The following is a 26,367-nucleotide window of genomic DNA, read 5'->3' as shown; positions in this document are numbered from 1 at the left end:
AGAAGAGGCCGTCTTCCTCCCCACAAAGACACAAGAAACAACATGGAGAGTTCCAACACTTTCATTCCCCTTGGAGTCCACCTTCGTCCCTTCTGGGCTACAGCCCAGAGCTGTATAGCTCACGACCTGCGTTTGCCTAGGATTCGTGTCTTCTGTGCCCTGGATGTGCCTGTACTCTCCTCCCCCCCCCTTCCCCCATCTCTTTACATACATTCTTCAAGCCAATTCAGGATTCAGAGAAGTGGAAACAGCAGCAACTAACCCTGAGGTTTCCAACCTCAATGAGTTGGAGCTGTGACCCCTGCCTTGAGGGTAGGAAGAAAAGACTGGCTAAAGAGGCATGGGGGTGGTGGGAGATAAGATAGAATGTCCTGTAAGCCATCTGCCAAAGTTTCCAGGCTGTTGCAGAACGTAGTATCCAGAACTACTCTGGACTGACCAAAGGACTCCTTTCATCTGATCACTAGATACTTACCTAGCATGAAATGCATTGCTGCTGCTCTGTCCTGCCCCCCAGGACTGGCAGGGAGAAGACAAGCCCTCACACACCTGCTCAGAAATGCTGAGTGAGGAGGGTCCTGGGGTCAGGGCTTACGTCTCTGCATCAGATTGGCTTCCCAGCTTCCCTAGCCTGGGCACAATCAAAGGGCAGTCCGGCCAAAGGCCTCCTGTCTATGAATGGGAAGAGGCAGGAGGCAAGGGGCCTGCCCACCTCCTCCACAAGGCTGTAGGGAGGGGGCCTAGTGGTTGTCAGGCATGGTCTTCCCCATCGGCAACATGGCGGTAACCTGGAGGCTGGGCCTGCATTCGGAACAGGACTGTGAGAAGTAACAGGATGAGCAAGGACAGGATGGAGCCACACACGGCCAGCGCCACGATCACCTCTGAGGACAGGAAGAGGAGTGAGGTCTTGAGGGGGCAGGAGACCCTTTGTGTGAGATGACAAGAGAATGGTCCGGGGCTCACCTGTGTCTGCGACACTGCTTGTCCCTTGGCACTCCTGTTCCCAGTCCTCTGGTACCAGGGGCAGAGTGAGGCGTAGGAAGTCTGGGAGGGGGCAACGCTGGGAGCAGCCGAGCAGGGCCAGGGGCCACGGAGCCTTGGTGCTGTCATTCCGGAAATACATCTCCACAGTAAAGTTCCTGAGGGCAGCAGGAAAGCTCAATCTCCAGGCTGTGCTGGCAAGCTGGGGACCATCCTGCCCCTTCCAACCTCTACCCTTGGAGATTCACCAGGAAGCCAGGCCTACTCACCCATCGTCTTCTTGGTAAAGTTCAAACATGTGGCAGGAGGCATAAGGAGCTTGTTCTCCATTGTAGATGTCCAGAGCCATCTGCAGTGCCACCAGTGTGGTGTCATGCTGTAAGAAGAAGGCTCTTTCATTCCTGATGGCCCTTACACACACACCCCCCCAGTGGGGAGGGTCTTTCCTGCTGGCATCCCCAAATAGCCTAGGAATAGAGAGTCTAGGAAAGTGGGGGTCAACTATGGGTGAGAAAACATGAGTTAAAGAGTTGGCTCACCGCAGAGTAGACCAGCAGCTTCGGATGCCGGGAGGCTGAGGCTGCCCATGTGAGGTTCTTTCGAATCTCTGCTAGGAGGACCCCTGAAAGAAAACACACTCAGAAATGTTGAGTCACTGCTTGTGGCCATCAGAGCATCCTTGCCCTCTAGAAGAACTCCTTCATTTGAGCCCAGCTACCAGTTTTACCAGATAACTAGAATTTCAAAGAAAATGTTGACAGTATTAAAAAGCACAGTCCCTGCCTTTGAACAACTTATGATCTCAAAAGGCAGCATGGGCTTCAGTGAGACAACCTGCTCAACGATATATGGCTTTAGTCAGTGATGAGTCCATGAGAAAATACCTGGAGTACACTGAGGCAGCCCCCAAGAGGTGACTCAGATGCCTTTGACAGGCAAGGTCCATGGTCACGGGATTATCTATTCTTGCACCTGTACCAAAGTGGGTCCTGCCCACTTTCATTTATTTATTTATTTGGGATAATCCAAGGCTCTCTGAGGGCAGCCAAGTGGCACAGTTGATAAAAATGCTGGATCTGGAGTCAGGACGACTTATCTTCCCAAGTTCAAATCTGGCTTCAGACTAGCTATGTGAGCCCAGGCAAGTGACTTCACCCTGCCTGCCTCAGTTTCCTCACCTATAAAATGAGCTGGAGAAGACAAGGGCAAACCACTTGAGTATATCTGCCAAGAAAACCCCAAATGGGGTCATGAAGAGTTGAACATGACTAAACAACAACCAAAAGAGGCTCTCCAAACAGGTTCTGAATTCAGGGCAGAAATGAACCCAACTAACTCGCTCTTCAGAGATGAAGAAATGGATGGGAAAGATGAGCAGCTCTGTGAAGATGGGACTTACATATGACAAGTGCTGGCAGATGAGTCTGGGCACAGAAGCCAGAGACACCAGGGGAGCTTTGGAGGGATTCTGAGGAGAGTGGTGTGCCTTCCTTGTCACTCACCTCCCTGAAGCCGGGCCTTCTCTGTTGGCTGGTACATCCCAAAAAGGAACCGGAAACTGAGATCCTTGAGCTGCCTAAGGCGCTGCATAGTCTGGGGCGAGGCCCAGGTCGGTAAGGGCAGGTCATGAGTTTGCTGTATACCATATGGGCAGGTTAATGCAAGGTGGGTTAGAAGGAGCCCAGGGATCCCAAATGGGCAAATGGCTATGTGAGTACATGCGCTCATGTGGGAGGGGAGGGGAAAGAGGAGAGAGATGAGACCCGGGGACCAGGGTGGCAGCCAGTATGTCTGGGGATTGGGTGGTGGGGCAGACAAGAAGAGGAAGCTTCCATACAGACAGTCTGACTCAGCAATATGGAGTCACATAAGAACTGCTGACAGTTAGGAAACCATTTCCCATTTGGAGGTTCTCTTTCAGCCCTGGGAGGGGAAGTTGTGTCCGCTCCCCTAATATGCCTCAGTAGGTGGTGGGAGGCCTCTTCCCTTGCGTAGGGCCTGTGATTAATGACCCAGGCCCCTGGAGGAGGAACCCTGGGGTCTGTGGTCTGCACACCTCACAGAAAAGAGTGTCATAGATGTTCCAGGCTGTCTCTAGTGTCAGGTCTGTGACACCTGTCTCATTAGCGACCATCTCCAGAAATTGCTGTGAAGGTAAACCAGAGGTGGTCATGGTCACCCTGTTTCCTGTGGGCTGATGGCATCATGACTTCCTGCCACCTTCAACCCCACTTACAGCATTCTTAGCGGTCTCATTTTGGTATTCAGGGGTCTGGCGAGTCTCATTCTGTAGCTGCTCAAACCGAGGACAAGGGCCCAGTGGGAACTTCAGCAGCTGTAGCCAGAGGGGAGCAAAGCAGGGCAAGGATCAGTGACTGGTGAAATGAGGAGGAGGGAGTGTCCTTATAGGTGAAGGGACAGTCAGCCTCACCTTATCCTGGGCCTCAGGGACTGTATGGACAGGGATAGGCTGCCATGTGATATTTGGATTAAAAGACTGTGCCCCCTCAACAGGGAAGAGTCCAGCCAGGTTGGCCTCAGCACTCATAAGGGTGCGGTCAAAGTCTGTGCTCCGAATGTAAACCTGCCAAGGAAAAGTGAGCAAACCTCTGTCAGAGTGGCTGGGAAAGGACTTTGGCCCTTGGGACAGCAGACCTCCCAGCAGCTGTAGGCACTCCTCCGGCCTTGGACTACTGTGATAAGAGGAGCAGACCGGAAAAAATAGAATTTGGGAGAGTGGAGCAACACTGGAGAACCTGGGGTAGAAGCTGTCGTTAGGGTACGGTCCCTCGACCAGCTGCACTCACAACTCAGATTTCCTTAGGGCTTGTGGTTTACCTAGCCCTTGGCTCACAACCACCAGCTGTGGCCAGGGAGGCAGGGGGAATCCCCCAAGGCACCTGAGAGCAGATCAAGTGGCTCTGATTAACCTTCCCAGTGCAGAGGTTTCCTTCTCAGAGGTGGTGGTGCTTGGCAACTTTCCTTCCTGGTCTGGAGCCACATGGATGGAAATGCTCCCTCCCCTCAAGGACGGAATGGAGCAGTGAGCCTAGAGAGCTCTCTCCTCCTTGTACTGGAAAAGCTCCCCCAGGTGGTGCCAAGCAGAGAGAGGCAGAAGCCCTCCCAGAACCTCCCTGTCTGGATCCCTAGGCTCACCTCTTCCCGGTGGTAGGAGGCATTGAGGAAGCCCTGGTAGCGCCGCCGTAAAGCCTGGCCCAGCTCCCAGTGCTGGAGCATCCCCTCCTGCAGGCAGACCCAAGGGCTGGTCAAGCCGGGGAACCTTAGACTCTGCTGGTCTCTAATTCTGCCCAAGGAAGGACTGGTACTGAGTGGATCAGCACCCCTAGTCAGTCGGTCCAGCCAGATGGGTGGGGGGAGCTGGATAAGGGTGCCCCTGATCTAAGCTGGTCAGGAGGAGGGGTCGCAGATCCTCCAGCTCTGCTCTGCAGGCAGCTGGACCTAGCACCTAGGGTCCTAGCCATTTCCTTATTTTTGGCGTCCACGACATGCCCGGGGCACTTTGGGGGAACCTAGAGACCCCTCTGCGGAACCTTTCTGAGCGCATAGAACACAATACACGGGTTCCCACGGAAATCAATGTCATTTAACGAACCACTCGTGAGAGTCCCAGGGTCGGGGCGCCGGGACAGACCTTGGTCAGCTGGCCAAAGCCCTGGGGCCACTCTCCCTCCTGATAGGGGTCCTTGGGGTAGGCCTTGACGGGGGACCTGTCTCCGTGTCGGTACAGCTGAGGAAGAAGGAGAACCGCGCCGTAGCCCCTCACTCCCGGCGCCCCTTTACCCGAACCCCCCCGCCCTCCCCGCAGAGCAAGGTCCTGGGGTGGCCCCCGTCACGGGGGGGCGGGGGGTGACGCCCCGAAAGCCTCCTCCCTCGCTCCGGCCCGGCTCCCCCCCCGGCCTCCAATATCGATCCTTACCCGGAGACCCCCTGCGCCCAGAGCGAGCCCCTTGCTTACGCAGAGGTCCGCCCGGAACGCCGGAGCCTCCTCCCCGGCCCCCCACTCTTCCCCAGCCCAAGACACCCCCGACTCCGACCTGACGATCCCTAGCCTCGAAGCCCCCCTCCCACCCCGAGCCCACAGCCCCTCGACCCCGCGGAGACCCCGGCTCTGCGCCCCCCGACTTCAGCACCAAAATCACGAAGCGGAGACTCCGGGCCTGAGCGGGCGGCCTCGGCAGCAGCAGCAGCAGGAGGCCCAGGCCTCTGGCCAGGAGCAGCGGCGGCGGAGATCCCCAGCCGCGGCTGCCGGACTGTCCACCCGCCATCGCCGCCGCCGCCTACTGAGGGGCCCGCGAGCCCGGAACCTTAGCCGGGGAGTCGCCGAAGCGGCCCGGACGCGCGGCCCGGAGCTCCCACAGGAAGCGCCCGCGCAGCCATCTTTGTTGAGGGAGAAGGAAGCCCGGGTCAGAGGAAGGAGGAGGGAAATTGACCAGCGGGCCGCGGGCCTGGGGGGCGGGGTGGAGGGGCGTAGGAAAGGGCGCGAGGCCTCCGGCTGGAGGAGGGGCCGCCGAGGACAGCGCCCCCTGGGGGCGGGGCGGAGCGGAAGGAGCTAGGTCGATTCCCGGTTCCAATCCCGCCCCCGTGCCCCTGCGCGATGGATTAGCTGCATGGGCCCCCCACTCCCCCTCCCCCGCCGAGCCCAGCCCCGTGCCTTAATGCCCTCGTTTGTTAAATAAGGGCTGGGCCTGGAAGAGGGCGTGGTGGCGAAGCGCTTCGAGCCCTTCCAGGCCAGTTGTCCCCTGGAGGGCGAGAGCCGCCTTTTCTACCACGTGGCCCGGGGGCCTGGGTACCTGGGGCCTGGAGGCCTGGAGCCCGGCCTGGGGCCTGGAGCCCCGCCTGAGGCCTGGGTACCTGGGGCCTGGGAGCCTGGGGCCTGGAGCCCCGCCTGAGGCCTGGGTACCTGGGGCCTGGAGCCCCGCCTGGGGGCTGGGTACTTGGGGCCTGGAGCCCCGCCTGAGGCCTGGGTACCTGGGGCCTGGGGCCTGGAGCCCCGCCTGAGGCCTGGGGCCTGGGTACCTGGGGCCTGGAGGCCTGGAGCCCGGCCTGGAGCCTGGAGCCCCGCCTGAGGCCTGGGTACCTGGGGCCTGAGGCCTGGAGCCCGGCCTGGGGCCTGGGTACTTGGGGCCTGGAGCCCCGCCTGAGGGCCTGGGTACCTGGGGCCTGGGAGCCTGGGGCCTGGAGCCCGGCCTGGGGCCTGGGTACCTGGGGCCTGGAGCCCTGCCTGGGGGCCTGGGTACTTGGGGCCTGGAGCCCCGCCTGAGGCCTGGGTACCTGGGGCCTGGGGCCTGGAGCCCCGCCTGAGGCCTGGGGCCTGGGTACCTGGGGCCTGGAGGCCTGGAGCCCGGCCTGGAGCCTGGAGCCCCGCCTGAGGCCTGGGTACCTGGGGCCTGAGGCCTGGAGCCCGGCCTGGGGCCTGGGTACTTGGGGCCTGGAGCCCCGCCTGAGGGCCTGGGTACCTGGGGCCTGGGAGCCTGGGGCCTGGAGCCCGGCCTGGGGCCTGGGTACCTGGGGCCTGGAGCCCTGCCTGGGGGCCTGGGTACTTGGGGCCTGGAGCCCCGCCTGAGGGCCTGGGTACCTGGGGCCTGGGGCCTGGAGCCCCGCCTGAGGCCTGGGGCCTGGGTACCTGGGGCCTGGAGGCCTGGAGCCCGGCCTGGGGCCTGGAGCCCCGCCTGAGGCCTGGGTACCTGGGGCCTGAGGCCTGGAGCCCGGCCTGGGGCCTGGGTACCTGGGGCCTGGAGCCCCGCCTGGGGGCCTGGGTACCTGGGGCCTGGAGCCCCGCCTGGGGGCCTGGGTACCTGGGGCCTGGAGCCCCGCCTGGGGGCCTGGGTACCTGGGGCCTGGGGCTCCTGGCACAGTGCCCTGGGAAGTGCCCAGCCTGGCTGGTGACTGGCCCCAGCACAGATTTCTCAGTACCCCCTCACTGCAAACAGGGCCCCATCTTCCAGTGGTCAGTGACTCTGCCACTGAGCCCCGAGAGTAAGCCCTTGAGGTACCCCACCCGTCACGAAACAGAAGAGAGGGGGCACCCCGCACCCTTGGATTCTAGCATCATCGTCCCTGATTTGTTTCTTGGGGGGCAGCGGGTCTCTAGGGGAGGCCCAGATGCACAGAGAGGCGGTGGTAAGATGAACTGAGGCCTGAACTGGTTCTCAACCCTCCCTCAGATCCTTTGTAGTTGGAGGCCCTGGGGAAATCACAAACTTTCTGAACCTCAGTGGCCTCATCTGCAAAGTAAAGATGAGAGCTGTCCCCCAGGCTTAGTCAGGGGCTCTGATGCGATGTTAGGATATTTCTTTCTGAATTTTGAAGGACTCAGGTATTGGTGTCAAAGAGAAAAAGCGCCTCCCCAGGTGTAGGGGCCCCTGTAGGTTGACAGGACTGTGCCACGGGGCCAGGGTTTGCAGGCTGGGACCTGGGGCTCGGCGGAGGCTCCCCTTACTAGCCAGGGCCACCTCCGGGGAGGAATCAGTGCCAGAATCTGGTACTTCTGCTGAGGCGTTGCCTAAGGGTGTTGCCTTTCACCCAGCAGCTAGGCCCAGTGGAAGGAGCTCCATCTCAGCTCTTCTACTTATTAGCTGTGGACAAATCACTTCCCCACTTCATCTGTAAAATGGGGATGGTGACCTCTGAAGTCTCTTCCACCTTTAACTCTCTCCCTCCTATAGCCCTGGGAAGTTTGTGAATTCCTTGGAGCAGACTCCCCAGAAGAGAGATTTTTGTCCCGTGATGTTTGCCTAGCAGAGCTGGTTCTGGTCTCGGTCCTGGGGTGGAAGTTGTTTGGGGTTTACACGATGGGACAATGTTTGGCATATTCTGTAGCAGTGTGGACAGGATCAAGCCTGCTGAGTTCAACAGTACTTGTGAGGAAAAGGCCTGGGGGCCCAGAATGGCCAAAGAGAGATGTTTGATGAGGTTTCAAACCTGGAGCACAAGGGTTTTCAACCTGAGGTCCTTGAACTTTTTTTTCCAACTGTTTTGATAACTGCATATAATTGGCTTCTTCTGTAATCCAATGTACTTTATTTTACACTTTTAAAAAGGTTTCACTTAGACTACCGAAAGGGTGTATGGCACAAACCAGGTTAAGATCCCCCCAAATCTAGCAGAAAAACCTTGCCAAAAGATTCCAATATGGAGAAAGGGAGGAAAAGAGATACTAGAAGAATGTAGCCCCATCCTCCCAAATGGAAGTTCACTGAGGGCAGGGACTGATTCATTTTAGTCTTTGTTCCTCCAGCACTCAGAATAGTGCATGGCACATGGGCCTTGTTGACTTGGCCCCCAAGAAGACATACAAGGCAGCCCCTTCCCCTCTTCTGGTGGGGTTGGGAGATCCTAGGCGTGGACCGTGGTAGAGAAAGTTAGGCCTCCTCCCTCTTTCTTATTCTTTGTGCTGGAGGATGGAAGACTGTGCTCTGGAAGAGAGAGATTGGTGGATGGGATGAAAACCCAGAGGTATCAATGACGTTTTGTCATTTTTAACAAATCTGCTGAATTGGATTGGACCAGCTCTGGGCGTTTCAGGCAGAATCAGAAAGCCTGAGGAAAGGAGGAGGCCTCAGATGGGGCCAGGAGAGAGGGTGGGGGATGGAGGGTTTAGAGCAAAGTCTATCTCTCTGTGCGAAGCACATTTAGGTTTCTTTCTCTTCTAGAGCTGCTGGGGTGTGGTGGGAACAGGGGACCCAGGACTGGGAAGTTTGGGTTGATGATTCAGGGGAGCAAGAGGCTGGGGTGTCCCCTCCAGATGGGAGCCCTGGTCACAAGGCTGAACGGAAGACTGTGGGCAGGACCTTGGGGAGGGAAGGGGGTCACAAGGGCTTCTGGTCATGTGAAAACTCCTCTGGGGGCAAATTTGGTCACATAGGCCAGCCTTCTCTCTGGGCTGTCTCTCCCTCTGTTCTCATCACCATCCCTGCCCTTCCTCCTCCCTTCCCTTTCTGTTTTTCCTTAAGCCTCATTTGCCCCTTTTTCCTTCCCAAACCGCCCACCACTCTTCAAATCTCCGCTTTCTCTAAGTCAGAATTTACCTCTTCCCAGCACCCTCTTCTTTCTGTCCCTCTGCACCAGTGTCCAGTCCCCCTGCCCAATCATGTTAAAGTGTAGGACCCATGGGAACTGAATTCACAGCAAAACAGGAAGGAGGCAGTAAGCAGAGGGGTGGAGGCAGGGGTGACTGGCCGGGAGTAACCTCCGGCTTCTCTCTCCCACAGCTGTCCTGGAGCATCCTGCCTGGCTCCTCCATCAGCCTGTCCTCACTAGTCACCCCGTGGGGCTGGGTTCAAATCCTGCCTTCTGATGTATGAGCCAGTTCCAGGCCTCAGGCACGTGGTCCGTAAAAAGAGGAAGTGAGCATGCACACATAGGCCAACACTGTATTTGTAGAAATATAGATATACACACATCCACATGCATGCATAAAATAAACACGGATTTTAAATATATAATACACATGCTAACTATATAAACACATGTGTGCATATATACATATGTATGTGCCAGTGCATGCACACACATGGGTGGACATTTTGACTGTATAGAACACATATGTGCATATACAAATATGCATACAAAGGCATGCCAGCCATATTAGCATATATGTATATGCACACATATAAACTCATATATGCACATACATGACAACTATATACATACATGTGTGTACGTTTAATACATACAACCATCTTCTGACCTTTGACTTTGCTATGAATTAGCTGTGTTACTGAATGAGTCTGAGCCTTAGATTCATCTGTAAAAAGGGCATATTGCATGATATATGTAGACATGTATACATATGAATGTATGTATATGTATACACATTCTAATAGAAAATATGGGGTATGTATACATACACATACATGTCAAGGTGGGAGATTGAAGACCAAGTTAAGGGAACAGCAAATTCTATTTCTCTCTTATAGAATGTGATCTTTGCTTTGGCTTTGCATTTCCAGTGCTTGATGCACAGTAGGCCCTTAATAAATGTTCGTTGATTGGTTGGGAGGTCCTTTTTGAAGATGGGAAGCCCCAGGGCATCTCACTTTCAGCAAGTTAAAGGCAGAAAGTAGCTTAATGTAATGGGGAACTCCAGTCAGAGAGGACTGAGTTTGGTACTTCCTCTCTTTTTCCCTCCCCGCCCCAATATACTGCCTGTATGACCTGGAACAGTCACCTCTGAGGTCTCAGTGACCCAGGTGTAGTCTCAGTGAGCAAAAGGAGCTTTCTCTTCAGGAGTGCCCCCAGTCTGGATCAATACCCAGACAAAGTGAAAAGTCTGACACAAATATAAGGCCATTATGATTTTCCCCATGTTCTCCAGGGTTCCAGAGTGGGCCAGGGAGGCTAGGATGGAGCCTTACAGAGCTGCCCAGCCTGGGCCAACAGGAGGTGGAGGCACCTTTGGCCTTGAAGGGGCTGACAATCTTACTAGGAAGGGGGAGAGAGCCCAGGCTCAGTCTGTCAGCAAGTGTTAAGTGGTTAGTGCCCAGCACCACTAAGCTAAATCCTGGGGGTACAAAGACAAAAGGAAAATGTGCTATCATCAAGATGGCCTTCTAACTAAGAGATGTCAGATTGGAACCCTCTCGTTTTACAGATGAGGTAACTGAGACCGGGGGAAGGGCTATGCTTGTACAGCTCCTTGGGAGATTCAGATTTCTTGGTTTTCCATCCAATGCCATTTCCACCTGACTTCATCCGCCTTTATTCATTCCACAGATCTTTTGTTGAGCACCTAATAATGTATAAAGCCTTACATGCCTCAATGTACCCTTGTTTAGCACTGAATGTTTGCTCTCCAGGGGCAGAGGGGCTTTCCCTAGGAACTACATAAGCAGAAGCACTCCTGGGTCCCCTGGGTCACCTGCCCAAATCCAGGGGCAGCTGGAGAACAGTCCTTTCATTCTCACCCTGCCCAGCCAGACAATTCAATTCAGTTATTTCATGGGAACTTCTGAGCACAGGGATTCCTTCCATCATACGGATCCATCAAGTAGGGGGTTGCCAGAGGGACATGAAAATTAGGTGACCTGTCCAGGGTCGCACAACCTAGTGTCAGAGTTGACTTGAGAACCTAGGTCTGGGGAGTCCCAGTCCAGCCCTGTATCCCTAACCCTTAGGCTACCTCACAGGCACTGAGGAAAGTAATGGAGAATTTGCTTACATTTTAATGTGGGTTGCAGAAGCCAAGCCCATAAATAAATACACATAACAATTAGGGGAACTGGGAAAGTCTTCTGAGGGGAAGTGTCCCTTGAACCAGGAGGAAGCTAAGGATTCCTGGAGGGGGAGGTGAGTAGAGCAGGCTCTCTGGATTAGGAGGGCACAGGGTAAAGACCAGGAGGTGGGAGATGAAAGGTCAAGTTAGGGGAATATTGAGGTCATTTTAGCTGTGACATAGAGGATGTGAAGGGGAGGAATGTTAAAAGATAGGAAAGCTAGGCTGGACAGAGGCATCATGGGACAGATGGAGTGATGGATAGAGCGCTAGTCTGGGTTGTGTGACCCTAGGCAAGTCACCTGTGCTCCAGGTAGTGCTCAGAGATTGAAAATGGCACAGAAGTAACTGGTCTGCCTGGCTGAAAGGAGCTGGGAGTGGGGAGGAGCAGAGAGAAGAAAGAGGGCTTTAAATACCAAACAGAACTGATTAGGTCCCCTCCGAGGCCAGAACACGTGGTTAGCTGCTGGGGGGAGTTACTGCTTGGAAGCTGTTTTCCCCATTAAACTTGTGAGTTCCTTGAGGGTAAGAACTGTGTTTCCTTCTTTCTTTTGCCTCTTTATCTCACCTCAGACACTTGACACTCACTAGCTGTGTGACCTTGGGCAAGTCACCTAACCCCAATTGCCTCATCCTGGGCCATCTCCAGTCATCCTGATGAATACCTGGTCACTGGATTTAGATGGCTCTGGAGGAGAAGTGAGGCTGGTGACCTGCACAGCCCTCCCTCACTCTAAGCAAAGTCAGGTGCAAGTCATGTCATCATTTCTCTGACGGTGTGGTCTTCTTTGGCCACGAAGGAGGAACGGGACTGATCCCTTACCCCACGGAGCACTATTTCCTTTGATCTAACAATCACCCCCACGAGGGTTATTTATCATCCCATTTTACAGATATGGAAACTGAGTTTGTGAATCAAGGCATTCAGGATTGATGTGTGGCTCCAAAGAGGTCACTGTAAAGTGCTTAGCACACTGCGGTGCCTGGCACACAGCAGGTCTGTACAATGGTAGCTATTAGTGCTGTTGTTACTGCCGGTGAAGTGTCTGGGGCAGAATTCGAACTCACTTCTTTTTGACTCGAAGTTCTGCACTTAGTAGGTTAATATAGCCGTTAATAGTACCTGAGTGAGTCCTCCACTCTAGCTCACAGAGGCTCACAACTAACCTTTGAGGCAAGGATTGCAGATGCTCATCCTTTTTATCACTATTTTTACAGGTGAAGAAACTGAGGCTTGGAGGGTTTAAGTGACTTAGCCCAGCTATTAAATGCTAAAACTAGGATTTGAAACTGGATCTTCCTGACTCCAAGACCAGCCCTACTTCACACTTCACAACTTCTTGTAGCGCTTTGTAAAATGACCCCTGTTCAACAACCTGCGATGGAAGAGGTTGTTATTTTAGCGGCATTTTACAGACAAGGAAACTGAGGCCCATGGTGGCCCTCTAGGTCCTCGGGTGGGGCCCTTTGAATCCAAACGATTTGTTCTGTAAAACTCGGGCTCAGTTAAAAGGTCGCTCCTGAGGACCTAGAAGGCCACACGTTCCCCACCCCGGTCCAGGATCCACATCCGAACCCCATACGGTCCGAATCTAATGCTTCGCACTCTGGATCGTTAGACCGCTCATCGCAAGGTGAGCTGTCCGGAGAGCTCCAGGACCGGCTCGGAAGTCTCCTTTTGCACCCAGTGACCTTGGGCAAGTCATCAGCCGTACGAACCCGGAGGCTGCGCTGGACTGTCCCCTCCAGGTCTGGGGCAGCTCCCCTGCAGCCCGGTCCGGGGGTCAGCGTCCGACTCCGAAGTCCGCTCGTGCTTCCCACCTGTGCGCCGCGGCTCCCCGACCGCTCGATCCAGGTGGTGCGGCCGGGCGGACAGCGCCTTGGCCCCGGCCCAGAGGGGCGGCTGCGTGCGTGTGGGCGCTCGCCAGCTCGGGGTGTCGCAATCGCGGGGCCTCGGCCGCGAGCAGCGCCGGGACCTTTGCTCCGCGAGCTGGGTCCGGAGCCGAGTCTCGGGGGTGGGGACAGCGGGGCCGGCTCTGAGGCTGCCGGGAGGGCAGCGCAGGGCAGCGGGGCGCCCCTGGCCAGGAGGTGAGGAGCTCTGGGCTCGGTCCCGCGGGGGGAGGGCTGGGGAGGAGTCACGGGGGGGTGGGAGGCTGCCCCGGGAGGCCGGATCCCGGCCGGCGGGCAGAGCGCAGCCTGGCAGCAGCGAGGGGTGTTCCAGGCAGACGCCCTCTGAGCCCCTCCTCCGCCCTTAGCCTTTTCCCCACATTCACTTCCCTGGGGGGCTCCGGCTCCCTTTGCGCTGCCCAGCTCCGGCTCCTGGCCGCCTCGATCGCTCGCTCTCGCTGTCCTCTGGCCAGAGGGACTGCACCAGCCTGCCTTCCCAGCAAGGGGGCTCCAGAGGCATTGTCCAGCAAGGGCACCAGGCCTGAGGATCTGGTGGGTCAGAGGGCTGGGGGGTTGGGGGAGGGTTTCCCCCAGAAGTGAACTGGGCCCCTGAAGGGAATGGGAGATCTGGTAGAGTTTGCTGTCAAGGATATATCTGGGGGAGTGGGGGACTGTGCTGTTGGACATTTAGTGAAGAGGGGTCTTGGTGGGGAGGGAAGCTCTGTGCTGGCCGCCTCTGTTGAGATTCCAGATTCCTCCCAAGTACTAACTTGAGAGAAAGCCAGTGGGGACAGAAGTGACTGGATAGGGGCTTTGGTGAAGCCTCTTAAAGAAAAGAGAAGCCCCGGGGTCCTATGCCAGGAGGTGGCAGCAGCAGGCATGCTCAATGGAAGCTGATTCCTGAGGAATTAAGAGAGTGACCTGTCCCACTGGCAATGAGTTCTATCCCCTGTCCTTATTCAGCTATGGCAGCACTCAGAGCCCTAGACTGAAAGTTCAGCCTTAGCTTCCAGATGGGGCATTTGAAAAAAAAAAAACTAGCTAGGTGGGGGGGGAAATGGGGTGACACTGTACCTAAAGGCCCCCTGGCCCCCAGCCAGCATCAAATTTCAGAGCTGGCCCATTCCTAGAGGCTTGATCCCTCTCTATTTCAGAAAGGGCACCGGGGCACCTTAACTCTGTGCCTCTCCCACAGGACAGCTCCTTTGGGGATGTCCAGGACCTCAAGAGGAGATGTCCTCATGGCTGGGGCCACCTGTTTCTGATATCACTCCCGGTAAGCTTGGTTCATTTCCTCACAGAGGACTCCTGGGCTAGACCTATCCCCTTCCCCAGAAATCAGCTTCATTCTCCTTCTGACCCTGTCTTTTCTCTGAAAGTCAGCAAGTTTTTATTAAACACCTACTATGTGAATGGCACTGTGCTAAGTATTGGGGATACAAAGAAAGAAAAAAAATCTTTGCTCTCAAGGAACTCTCAGTCTGGGGAAGGGAAGGATTCTTCCTTGGATTTCTGGTCCCTCGATGTCTACACCAGCCCTATATTGGCCAGTGGTGTTTCCAGTAACTGTTTAACTCTTTGTCGTCTCTTGACAGTGAAGTTCTTTGGAGTATAGGTTTTGAGCTGGAAGACACCTTGGAGGTTACCCAGTCTAACTCCTCCATTTGAAAATTTAAAAAAAAAAATGTATTGAAGCATCCCATTAAGAAAAGAATAAAGAAGGTGGGGGAGGGGAGAAGGAGCTCAGAAAAGCTAGCCAACACATCAATGAATCTGTGTATGTGATGTTCCACTCCCATAGTCCCCCACTTCTCATCTTGTCCCTGGAACTTTAATCCTCCCCCTCATTTCACTGGTGGAGATTCTGAGGCTCAGGAAAGTGAGATGATTGGAGCAGTCATAGGCAGTAAACGGCAGGGCTGAGATTCATGCTTGGGCCCTCCAAATCCAACTGAAGTCCATTTCCAACATACCATGTTCTAGAAAGAACTGGCAAGCCCTTCCCCCCACCCCACCCCCCATGTTTGTCCAGGTTTTGTCTTTGAAGAATCATGGATGCACTCTGAAACAGACTTGTGCTAAGCTCTTCAGGGGCAAAATCTGACAGATTAGGAAATTGAGGTAGCTGAACCAGAAGGGAGGAACTAGTCTCAGGTCATACATAAACCCTGGTGTCCTGACTCTCCAAACTGATGCTCTGCTGCCCTCTAAGGGTGAAAACAAAATGATCATTTCCCAGGATATTGGGACTGAGTTGGGGGTGGCTCATTCTGTCTTCAGATTCGGTAGTGGAGCTGTGGAAGGTTGAATCCCAGGACGCCAAGCAGTTGTGGAAGACTGAGACTCAAGATGTGGTGGACAGCCTGGGAAAGGCTGGTAGCCCCTTCATCCTTGGGGAGGAAGCCAGGACTTCCCATCCCAGTGGGGGAGGCTCAGAGGTGGGGCAGGATGCAGGATCCACATCCATTCTGTTCCCCTGCTCAGAGGTTCATCCGGAGTCCACAGGTGAGGGGTGCTGTGTGTGTGGGGTCCTAACTAAGCCCTCATATTGGTACCCACCAAAGGGCAGCAGGGGCAGATAGTTAGGGAGGGGTGGGATTGGTAAGCACAGATGTCCAGAACAACAGGGCTGATGAGGGGACCACTAGTACTGAAGAACCATAACCAGGAACCTAATTTGGAGTCCAGAGTTCAGATCCTATACCTGCTTACTAAGTGACCTTGGGCCAGTCACTTCCTCTCTGGGCTCCACTGGTAAAACAAGGACATCCTTCAGCTTTAAATTCTATGATCAGATGCTTTATATCAGTAAGCATCTCTCATTTACCTCCTTTGTGTCTAGTCTTTTGCTAAGAACAAATACAAAAATGAGACAGTCCCTGTCCTCAAAGAACTTAGTCAGCTGGGGTATTACAGCATGTTCACAGATAAATACATACAGGCTATGTGTCAAACATCTACACAGTGATGGTGGGGAAAGAACTAACCTTTGGATTAATCAAGAAAGGCCTTTAGAAGGAGGCAGCATTAAATTGAGCCTTGAAAAGAGCCAGAGTTTAATTGGTCACTTAGCGAATGTTTGTGTAGTGCCCGATACCTGTCCAGCAGGAGGTGGAAGTGAGCAGAGAGTGCATTCTAGGCATGGGGAGGAGTCTGTTCAAAGGCAGTGAGTGAGTAGGTATTGGGGGAGGGAAGGTTGATTTGGGGGAAAGCCAAGTAGGCCTGTTTGGCTAAAGGGGACAGTGAGTGGGTGAAAGTAGCTGCTGCTGTAAGAGGTTTTCAATGCTAAACCTAGGCATTTTATGTTTCATCTCCCCTCCCCTGCAATTAAACAAGCATTTATTGAAATTTTGTGTCAGGCACCACATCTATCTCCAGGAATATGAAGACAAAACCAAAAGCAGTTTCTACCTTCAGGGAGCATGTTTCTATTGGAGAATTTTTCGGTGTTATTCTAGAGGCATTGGGGAGTTTCTTGAACAGGAGAGGGGCATGGTTAAGACCTGCAAATGAAGAATATCGCTTTGGTAGCTGGGTGCTGAATAGGTTGGAGAGAGGAAAGACAAAGGGGTCAAGAGGTTATTCCAGTAGTCCAGGCTAGAGGGGATGATAGTCTGACCTTGCATATCCATGGTAGGAGAAAAGAAAAGAAGAGAAGGATATGAGAGGCGCTGAGGAAATATACCAGGCAAGACTTGGCAGTGGGGAAAGGGAGTGAAAGAAGAGCATGGAGAATGACTCCTAGGCTGTGACTTTGGGGGGCAGTGAGATCAACAGAAGAGGGCAGTTAAGGAGAGACTTGTGGAGTTGGACGTGTTTCCATAGTTAGGAAGACAGCCATGGCCAGGGTCACACAGAGTAGTCAGAATGTGTTGTTGAATGCTGCAGAAAGGTCAAGGAGGTTGAGGACTGAGCAAAGGTCATTGGACTCAGCAACTGGGAGATCACTGGTGTCCTTGGAGAGAGCAGTTTCAGTTCAGTGGTGAGAACAGAATCCAGAAAGGAGGGGACTCATGTAATATGGTAGACAGATGAGGGACTATGGGTGTAGAATGTAGAATGTTACTTGGATACTTGGTTACTTGGATACAGACTTGCATACTTTGTTGATAAATTTTTCCTTAATTGTTTTTCTGTACCCATTTTTGGATATTAGGAAACAAATGATGTTACTAAAAAGGGGGAGAGGTAGCATGGTCTGGGAGTCAGGAAGCCCTGGGTTTCAGTCCTGGATTGGACACATGATCATGGGCAAGTTTTCCCAGCTAGGATGGAAGCTCTGTGAGAACAGGGAGTTTCCTTTTTGTCTTTGTACCCCTAGTAAGCGGAGGCAGTGTACACTCAGCCAGTGTGATGTTGGGCAAAGCTTTTACCTCCCAGTTCCCCCAGGCAACTTTCTAAAACTATTCAGTTGCATAAAATGCTCCAACTGGTAGAGAAAATGTTGCCTATCAGGAACCTGGTGCCAGTGGGCTCACAGGCCCGGCCCCTACCCTTTTCCCTCAGCACATCCCTCACACATAGTAAGTATCTGATAACTGCTAAGAATTGACACCATCTCCTTGTGCCCTGGGCATCTCTAAAACTCTAATCAATCCATCCATCAAATGCATCAACTGCAACCACCTCTGGGTAGTTGGGAGCGGTCTTGTCTGGATCAAAATGACAAGTGTATCCAAATCGTAACCAATCCTACTACAGAGCGGCGGCCACTGAAGAGGAAAAAGGGGCCGGCTCCCAAGATGCTGGGGAACGAGGTCTGCAGCGTGTGTGGGGACAAGGCTTCTGGTTTCCACTACAATGTCCTGAGCTGTGAGGGGTGCAAGGGTTTCTTCCGCCGCAGCGTGATTAAGGGTGCCCGCTATACCTGCCACAGCGGTGGCCAATGCCCCATGGATACCTACATGCGCAGAAAGTGCCAGGAGTGTCGTTTGCGGAAGTGCCGCCAGGCTGGCATGCGGGAGCAGTGTAAGGGCTTCTTTGTGCCATATGCTCAGGGATCCTGGGAGGGATGGGGGCAACCAGGCCAGCTGGGCACACGGGGGCAGTGTAGGGGCTCCCTCATGCCATGTGCCCAGGGATCCTGGGAAGGATGGGGGTAGATCCTGGGCTTTGTGGGATCAGTTCCTGGCTTCCTTCTAAGCACAGCCTTTCCTGACCTCCCTTATTCACATTCTCTTCTGGAGACCTCTTTGGAGGGTCTTGGCATTTCCTCACCTTCTGGTTGTAGACTCCAAACTCCTGATAGGCAGGAAGCCTGCCCAAGGCCCTGCTTCTCTTTCCCACACAGTGGGTACCCCATCCTCACCTGTGCCTGCCTCTCCTAGCCTTCTCCCTCACCTCCCACGTTCCCCCAGGTGTCCTGTCAGAGGAGCAGATCCGCCTGAAGAAGCAGAAGCGGCAGGAGGAGGAACAAGGCCAGGCACTGGGCCTACCCCCGAGGGCCCCCTCGCCACCTCTGGCCCTGCCCCAGCTCAGCCCAGAGCAGCGGGGCATGATTGAGAAGCTGGTGGCTGCCCAGCAGCAGTGTAACCAACGCTCCTTCTCTGACCTCCTCCGGGTCACGGTAGCCCTGGCATGAGGAAAGAGGGTGGGGGAGGGAGTCCACGGCCTTGGCTCTAGCTCACAGTACCTTCCCTCTCCTGGCCTGCATAGCCCTGGCCTCTGGCCCCAGACCCCCAGAGCCGCGAGGCAAGGCAGCAACGCTTCGCCCACTTCACGGAGCTGGCCATCGTCTCTGTGCAGGAGATTGTGGACTTCGCCAAGCAGCTGCCTGGCTTCCTGCAGCTTAGCAGGGAGGACCAGATTGCCCTGCTCAAGACATCCACCATTGAGGTGGCTCCGAATGGCTGCGGGTGGGGGGAGGTCGTCTCAGAGTAAGGGTATTAGCAGGAAAGAGGAAGGCTCCTGTATTTGAGTTGGGAGGCAGCCTGGAGGCAGAGGTAAGGGGGGAGGGCGATCCAGAAACGAGGATGATGGGGGCTAGGGGGAGATAAGGAATCAGGTCACCCTGAGCAGGAGTGACCTACCCGACTCCACAGGTGATGCTCCTTGAGACATCCCGGAGGTACAACCCTGGCAGTGAGAGCATCACCTTCCTCAAGGACTTCAGCTACAACCGAGACGATTTTGCCAAAGCAGGTAAGGACCTTGGGCTCAGGCAGGCTGAGTTTGGGCAAAGCCAGGAGGCCTGGAGGTCTCTTCTTTGTTCTGGGGGATCCGGAATGGTGGCAGAGCCAAACTCACCTTAGAAGAATGAGGAGTATTCTCCCAGCTAGGAGATGGCAAGGCCTATGTATCCTGGACTGGCATGTGGGCGAGGTCTCTTCTTGCCTGTAAGCAATTCCTTCTCCTTCATCTCCACCAGGTCCTTCCTATTCAGCCCAATCCAGTCTGACAAGTGTCATTAACAATAATTGGGGCAGCCAGATGGTGCAGTGAATAGAGCAGCCAAGTCAGGAGGATCTGAGTTCAAATCTTACCTCAGAAACAGACTAACTGTATAACCCTGGGCAAGTCACTTAACCACTTTTTACATCCCTCCCCCAAATTGTATTGATAGCTTTTGGTTTTATATCATTTCCAAATGTATCCTTCCCCTCTGCTCTACTCTTCGAGCCATCCCCTATAACAAAGAATTACAAAAGAACATGTAAAACAAGAGCAATTACGCCAAATTTACCAACATACCCACCATTTCTGACAGCGTATGCAGTGCTCCACACCCCAAAGCCCCCACTTCTGCAAAGCAGGAGAGTCTCCTTTCTCTGGTCGATTTTTCCCATGTCATTCTCAACGGCTCCCTACCTTGGGGTCAGGGAACTGACTGGCTTAGATGATAAGGGCCGTTTTAGGGTGCAGGATCGGGAGCTGCTCCCTGCCTGAAAGGTTTTCTCCAAGAATTAGCTCCTATTGACAGTTTCCCATAAGGCTGAAACAGAAGTGACCCAGAGCGCTGTGGGAAAGAGACTCTTCTAATATTCTATTGCCACCCTCATTCTCATTGTTATTTTATTTCATTTTGCTGGTGATTTCATCGGTGTCAGAAATTCCCTCCACTAAAAATCAGTTGACTTTAATCCGTGGCTTAGAGAGTTTCCCAGAGCCCTGAGAAGTAAGTGACTTGTTCAGGGTCACACAGCCAAGTCTTGTGATGCCAAGGCCAGCCTGCTCTTCATTATACTGGGCTGCCTCTCATTATGTTATCATGAAACACATAAGAATATTCAGCACGTTAAAGGTTTACAAAAGCTTTTCTTCCAACGTTGAGAGGTAGGGAGAGAGGGCTCAGTGCTTGATGTGAGCACAGTAACCCAGACAGAGTGGCAAAATTTGAACTCAGGTCTTCCTGAATCCTGACTCCAAGCCACTAGCCATGCTGTCCACTACAGGTGGTGAGTGGAAGAGATGGGATTTGAATATAGGTCTCTCCACTCCTTGGAGGTCATAAATGTGCGTGTTGTAGAAAAGGGGGAGCCCTGGGTTCACAAACTCTCTGTGTGACATTTGGGGACATCGTAGGAGCCTAGATCTGGAGATGAAAGAGGCCTTAGAGGGCATCTCATTTGCCTCAGTTTCTATGTCTGCAAATGGACTGGGTGCTTTTAACCTCTCCCCGGGACTAGGGCCATTATACAGTGATTTGGGGCTTCACCCAAAGGTGAAGGCAGTTCTGTCCCTGGACTGTGACTGTCACTTACTAGGTTTCTCCAGCTCCTCTTAGACAGCTGATAAAAATCAGGGGGAAAGTACAGAAACTGACTAATCCACAAGCCTGGAGTAGCTGAAAGGAAAGCAGATGGTTTCTAAAATGTTTGATCAAGTGTGGTCGACCAGCAGACCAGGGGCAGGGGAATTCTGGCTGTTTAGAAGGGGAACAGCTCTCCTAGATGTCAGACAGTAGTGGACAGGGACGCTGAAAGGCCAATAAGCCCACTGGCATCTACAGTGAATGCAGACACCCCTGAGAGGGTTGGTTCTGGGGCCCTTGGCCCTGGCAGTGACCACCTGTGTGACGCTGGACCTCCTGCCTTGGTTTCCTCATCTATAAAATAGTAAGGTTGACCTAGATGGTTTCTGAGGTTCTTTCCAACTCAGCCCTACATTCCTGTGTCCCTGTGCGTGCAAGATCTGGAGGCAACCCACAACCATTTGCTTTAATCAGTCATTTTCAGGCATGTCTGACACTTCCTGACCCCATTTTTGGGATTTTCTTGGCAAAGGCACTGGAGTGGTTTGCTATTTTCTTCTCCAGCTCGTCGAGGTGAGGAAACTGAGGCAAGCAGGGTGAAGTGACTAGCCCAGGGTCACACAGCTAGTAAGTGTCTGAGGCTAGATTTGAACTCAGAAAGATGAGCCTTCTTGACTCCAGGCCCATGGCTTTATCCACTGCACTACCTAACTGCCCCTCAGTTTCCCTGCCTGTAAAATGAGTTGGACTGGATGTCCTCTAAGGTATTTTTGAGCTCTGAATCTGGGCTTCAGCATTCTAATCTGTGTTATCAGGAGGAGGTTAGACAAGATAATCTAGAACCCAGTTCTTGATCCAGGATCTCTGGCCAGAATCCTGGGGATGTGGCAGAGGGGCCTCATGAACTTCCTCAAGGGGCTGTGGGTTACCCTGCTGTGTCTACTTTAACCTGTGCTGTGGCCTCACCCCCAGGGCTGCAGGTGGAGTTCATCAACCCCATCTTCGAATTCTCCCGCTCCATGAATGAGCTTCGGCTCAACGATGCTGAGTTTGCTCTGCTCATTGCCATCAGCATCTTTTCTGCAGGTGTGTGTCGGGACGGGGAGGTGGGCAGTGGGGCAGTGTCCTAAAGGCTCTCCTCCAGAACGACTCTGGAGGCTCCAGGCTTACCGTGGAGGTGTGTGTGGGGAGGAGGATGGGCAAGGTCCTGAGTCCTTCATCAGACCTCCTTGTCTCTTCGGGTGCCCCGCAGACAGGCCTAACGTACAGGACCAGCTTCAGGTGGAGAGGCTGCAGCACACATATGTGGAGGCCTTGCATGCCTACGTCTCCATCCACCACCCAAATGTGAGTGTTTCTCACGGCATCCCATCCCTCCTGGCACATTCCGAGTTCGTGATATAGAAAGCCAGCAGAGTGTAATGGAAAGACTGTGGGAGTTGGAATGAGGGGCACCTGGGTTCACATTCTACCTCTGACATTACTAGTTGTTTGACCTTGGGCAAGTCACTTAACCACTCTAAGACTTGGTTTCCCTATCTGTAAAATGGGGATAATCACAGCAAATGCCTCACAGGGTTGGTATGAAAATCAAATGAAACGACAAATAAATGACTAGATGAAGCATTTACTAAGTGTATGCCAGGTGCCAGGCATTGTGCCAAGTGCTAGGGGCACAACTATGAGTGAGCCAACCAGTCCTTGATCTCAGGAAGTTTGTATCCTAAGGGGGAAAAATGCAGACAGAGAAAACTGGAAACAGGGGTGAGGAGGAGGCGGAGAGGGGACAGACGTGAGGGAGGTAAAGCATGGTTGGGGTCCTCGGGAGGGAATAGCCAGGTAGGAGAGAAGGGCCTTGGGGAGAGGTTCTCCAGGGTGAGAAGGAAATGATGTCTGTAGAACACTCTGCAGACCTGAAGAAGCACAGGAAATGGTCGCTGGTATTAATGAGGATCCCAGCAGTTGTTCCCTCCATCCTTCCCAGCTTCCTTTGGAGCAGCTTTCTCTGGTCACAGAACTGCCAGCTGTTTCCTACCTCTCCCACCACTTCCCCTCACCCCACAGTATCACCAGCAAGGGAAGAAACTGAGGCCTGGGTTCTTGGGTCCCCCTCTAGGATCCCTTGATGTTTCCACGGATGCTGATGAAGCTGGTGAGCCTCCGCACCCTGAGCAGCGTCCACTCTGAGCAAGTGTTCGCCCTCCGCCTACAGGATAAAAAGCTCCCACCCCTACTGTCGGAGATCTGGGATGTGCAGGAATGATCCTTTCCATGTCCTAGCCTCATGGTTGCCTGGATGCAGGATGGGCCTTGGCTGCTTCCGGATGTGGGCTAGTGTGTGGGTATGGGGGAGGGTTGCGGAATGAGGAGAGGACATCTCTTTGGGCTGGCTGGGTTGCAGATCCTAAATGGGGCATTAAAAGAGAGTTGAAGGGTTGGGAGTTCTCTGGCTATTAGGGGAAATGGGGACACAGTGCAGGCAGAGAGGAATGACCAGACTGCACAGGACTCTCCACAGCCCACTCCCATTGCTCCCTGCCTTCCTCACATCCATTGGTCAAATAAGACAGTCCATGTTATCCCTCTGTGCCTGGCTGAGAAAACACCCCTGGCCAGAGGTCTGTCTCACATCCTGACCTCTGACCAGAATGACCTACAGGAATATAAAACGGAGACTAAAGGGTCAGGGTTTCTAAAGAGGAAGAAGAGGAAATTCTTGGAGGTCAAACCAAGGACAACATCTCGGCTCTGGCACCTTCGGCTCTCCTTCCATCCCAGATAATAGTTTGTTTATACGATATGTGTGTGTGCGCTGCCATTTGAGCCCTGCACCTACCCTGGGCTCTCTGGAGGGGCAGGCAAACACGGGGGGACCCTGGCCATCCCCTTCTTGTCTGGATTATCTGGATGTACCCAGAATGATCAGGATCCCATGTCCAGCCACCAGGGCCTTAAGATCAGGGTGCTGCCTCAATGAGGGGGGTGTGGATCTGTGCCCCTCTGTACCCGGGAAATGGTGCCCAAGAAGGCTAAGATTAAAGTCCGAAGATCATCAGCTACAAGAGACTTTTCGGGGTCATCCAGGCTAAGACTCTCATTTTACAGACGAGGAAGCTGCGGCTAGGAGGCCGGTGATGACTGGCTCAAGGTTTCACTGCAGCACAGCTGGGATTCGAACCCATGGATACAGGAATCCTTGAGTCCTTTCTCCCCGAGCCAGGGCACACCGCCACGCCCACTCCGCCAGGGGTCCCTCTTCGGCCAGCCGGACTTCATGTCCCGTCATGCATCGCGGGCGTTCCCTGCTCCTCCCTACCTCGGCGTGCGCCCTGCTCAGAAGGTGCTTGCAGCTCTCTCCCTGCGCCCCGCCCCCACCGCCTGCGCAGGAGTAGTGGGTTCCACGCCCCCCTCCCTTTTCTGGAGCCGCAAGCCCTGGGCACTTCCAAACAGTGACGGGGGGAAGGTGGGGGGACGGTCGTGCGGAACACCGGCCCGCGCCGCCACTCCTTCGTCTTCAGACGCAGCTTCCAGGTAGACCAACTCTTCGTCCCCCAATGGACGATGTCAGCATCTGAAATTAAAGGTTATTTGCACAGTAAAAACTGACGCCCACGAGTCCCCCCCTCCCCAGCAGGCCCGGTGGTGCGTGCCCCGGGTTTCGGTGCTAGTGGTACAGTCCGCCCCGCCCGGCCCCTCCTGTCTTCCAGCAATGGTACACCCCCCCACCCCCCCTCCAGTACAGATGCGGAACTGGTGCGAGGCGCGGAGCGCAGGGAGTCTGCGCCGCAGGTCTCCGCGCGCCCCCGGCCCGGCCTCGGCCCGCGCGCCCCCAGCCCCGCCCCGCGCCGCGCAGCCCCGCCCCCCGGCCCAGGTGAGGAGACGAGCTGCGGCCTCGCACCGACCCGAACCCGGAGCCGCGGAGCCCGGAGCCCGAGCCCCGGGAGGGCAGGGAGGGACGAGACTGGAGGTTCGAGGGGGCCCGCGGCGCGGAGGGGTCTGGGTGGGGAGCAGGGAAAACTAGGGTGGGGGCTCTGCAGAGGGCGCTGTCAGAAAGGGTTAGGGCGTGGGTGTCAGGGATGAGGAGGGGGGCTCCGAAGGGCATTGTGGGGCATGGGGGAGGGGGACTCTACGGGGGAGGGGGGGTCTCGGGATTAGGAAGTGGGAATTGCCAGAGAAGGGGTGGGGGGTTATCGGATCGGGGCTGGGGGCGGCCTGTCAGGAAGGACGGGGGGCTGGGCATTTGAAGGTGGTGGGGACTCGGAGAGGACAGTGTGGGCTGTTGGACCTGAGGGAGCTTGGCCCAGCGCGTGGCACACAGTAGGTGCCTAATAAATGATTGTGCGCGAGGATAGGGTTGTGAGGAGTGGTGAAGACTGGGGCTTCTGAATGAAGAGGGCTCTGGTGAGGTGGGGGGCCCTCAGGGAGGGGGCCGGCCTGATCGTGCCCCCCTGGGAGGAGGGGAGCTGTCCAACAGCGGGAGGGCAGCTGGGGCTGCTCGGGCCGGGGCTGCCGGGCGCACTCAGCCCGGCCCGGGCAGGCCAGGCGCAGTCAGCCCGGCCCAGGCAGCCCGGCCCGGACAGGCCGGCGCAGGCAGGCCAGGCGCAGGCAGGCAGGGCGCAGGCAGGCCGGGCGCAGGCAGGCAGGGCGCAGGCAGGCCAGGCGCAGTCAGCCCGGCCCAGGCAGCCCAGCCCAGGCAGCCCGGCCCAGGCAGCCCGGCCCGGGCAGGCCGGCGCAGGCAGGCCAGGCGCAGTCAGCCCGGCTCAGGCAGCCCGGCCCGGGCAGGCCAGGCGCAGTCAGCCCGGCTCAGGCAGCCCGGCCCGGGCAGGCCAGGCGCAGTCAGCCCGGCTCAGGCAGCCCGGCCCGGACAGGCCGGCGCAGGCAGGCAGGGCGCAGGCAGGCAGGGCGCAGGCAGGCAGGGCGCAGGCAGGCCAGGCGCAGGCAGGCAGGGCGCAGGCAGGCAGGGCGCAGGCAGGCCAGGCGCAGTCAGCCCGGCTCAGGCAGCCCGGCCCGGGCAGGCCAGGCGCAGTCAGCCCGGCTCAGGCAGCCCGGCCCGGACAGGCCGGCGCAGGCAGGCAGGGCGCAGGCAGGCCAGGCGCAGTCAGCCCGGCTCAGGCAGCCCCTGGCTTCTTGTCTCTTTCACCCTGGGCTGTAACCGAGCGTTCTCTGGAGAGGATGGGAATTCTCTCCTTAGGCCCCGTGGCCCTCAGTGCATCTCTGGTTTCTGTCTCCTTTCCCCTCTGCCTCCCCCCCTCTTCAGACTCCCCCCTTCTCCCTGCCGCCCCCCTAAATACTGGATCAGGCTCTGCTGATGCGATTGCAAGGTCACTGCGGGGGAGGAGGGCCTCTTGGCCTGCTCACGTCAATGGGGATGTCACATCTCCCTCCGGCCCCTGGGATTTTACTGTGAGATACAGCCCCACAAGGCAGCATGTCCGTGGAGGGCTGAAGCCATGTAACTAAGTGAAAGGCTCCTTGGCTCTGAATGTGTATCTGAGCAGCTTCCTGGATGATTCAGGACCTCCAGTGTCACCAGTGTCCCCAAGCCTCTGATCTTTCTGAAGGGGACGGAAGC

At 55.3% G+C, this 26,367-nt stretch overlaps 3 protein-coding genes across 20 annotated transcripts in view; 2 read left to right on the top strand and 1 right to left on the bottom strand.

Moving 5' to 3' along the window:
* Positions 1-45: 45 nt before the first annotated feature.
* On the bottom strand, positions 46-5,389 carry ACP2 (acid phosphatase 2, lysosomal). 2 transcript variants are annotated; one of them, XM_072617601.1, is made up of 11 exons: positions 5,136-5,389; positions 4,637-4,732; positions 4,141-4,227; positions 3,416-3,568; positions 3,221-3,319; positions 3,041-3,130; positions 2,487-2,619; positions 1,524-1,606; positions 1,254-1,360; positions 967-1,142; positions 46-884 (listed from the first exon to the last, which is right to left on the bottom strand). In XM_072617601.1, exons 1-11 carry the CDS (start codon positions 5,268-5,270, stop codon positions 751-753), a joined length of 1,293 nt encoding a protein of 430 aa, XP_072473702.1. In that variant the 5' UTR covers positions 5,271-5,389; the 3' UTR covers positions 46-750. The 2 variants fall into 2 exon arrangements, with proteins under 2 accessions (XP_072473702.1, XP_072473701.1); XM_072617600.1 differs by having other exon boundaries at positions 4,598-4,732; positions 5,136-5,323.
* An 8,144-nt stretch (positions 5,390-13,533) lies between these two features.
* On the top strand, positions 13,534-23,231 carry NR1H3 (nuclear receptor subfamily 1 group H member 3). Of its 2 annotated transcripts, none has more exons than XM_072617584.1 (10): positions 13,534-13,657; positions 14,301-14,381; positions 15,386-15,610; positions 17,807-18,073; positions 18,463-18,671; positions 18,761-18,940; positions 19,147-19,246; positions 21,768-21,881; positions 22,048-22,142; positions 22,912-23,231. In XM_072617584.1, exons 2-10 carry the CDS (start codon positions 14,339-14,341, stop codon positions 23,056-23,058), a joined length of 1,380 nt encoding a protein of 459 aa, XP_072473685.1. In that variant the 5' UTR covers positions 13,534-13,657; positions 14,301-14,338; the 3' UTR covers positions 23,059-23,231. The 2 variants fall into 2 exon arrangements, with proteins under 2 accessions (XP_072473685.1, XP_072473686.1); XM_072617585.1 differs by having other exon boundaries at positions 13,545-13,657; positions 14,260-14,381.
* A 1,402-nt stretch (positions 23,232-24,633) lies between these two features.
* The window catches only part of MADD (MAP kinase activating death domain), a 39,102-nt gene continuing 37,368 nt past the window's right edge, over positions 24,634-26,367 (top strand). For 15 of the 16 annotated variants that reach the window (XR_011968900.1, XM_072617560.1, XM_072617557.1 and 12 more), the window contains exon 1: positions 24,634-24,762. The gene's annotated coding sequence lies outside the window, so the exon portion shown is untranslated. The remainder of the gene's footprint in view (positions 24,763-26,367) is intronic. The other variant, XM_072617552.1, reaches the window with a different exon arrangement.

Source organism: Notamacropus eugenii, chromosome 6 (assembly GCF_028372415.1).
Source record: "Notamacropus eugenii isolate mMacEug1 chromosome 6, mMacEug1.pri_v2, whole genome shotgun sequence".
Classification (NCBI taxonomy): Eukaryota; Metazoa; Chordata; class Mammalia; order Diprotodontia; family Macropodidae; genus Notamacropus; species Notamacropus eugenii.
This window is presented reverse-complemented; position numbering and strand designations above follow the sequence as displayed.

What these genes read in the sequence shown, in the direction of transcription:
- ACP2 (XM_072617600.1), bottom strand. Translation starts at nt 5,270, where the DNA reads ATGGCGGGTGGACAGTCCGGCAGCCGCGGCTGGGGATCTCCGCCGCCG. An exon ending in CCCTGGGACTCTCACGAGTG is followed by an intron (nt 4,228 to 4,597) that starts GTTCGTTAAATG and finishes GTCTGCCTGCAG; the next exon opens with GAGGGGATGCTCCAGCACTG. An exon ending in CCTCCTACCACCGGGAAGAG is followed by an intron (nt 3,569 to 4,140) that starts GTGAGCCTAGGG and finishes TTTCCTTGGCAG; the next exon opens with GTTTACATTCGGAGCACAGA.
- NR1H3 (XM_072617584.1), top strand. Translation starts at nt 14,339, where the DNA reads ATGTCCTCATGGCTGGGGCCACCTGTTTCTGATATCACTCCCG. An exon ending in GGTTCATCCGGAGTCCACAG is followed by an intron (nt 15,611 to 17,806) that starts GTGAGGGGTGCT and finishes ATCCTACTACAG; the next exon opens with AGCGGCGGCCACTGAAGAGG. An exon ending in GGCTGGCATGCGGGAGCAGT is followed by an intron (nt 18,074 to 18,462) that starts GTAAGGGCTTCT and finishes ACGTTCCCCCAG; the next exon opens with GTGTCCTGTCAGAGGAGCAG.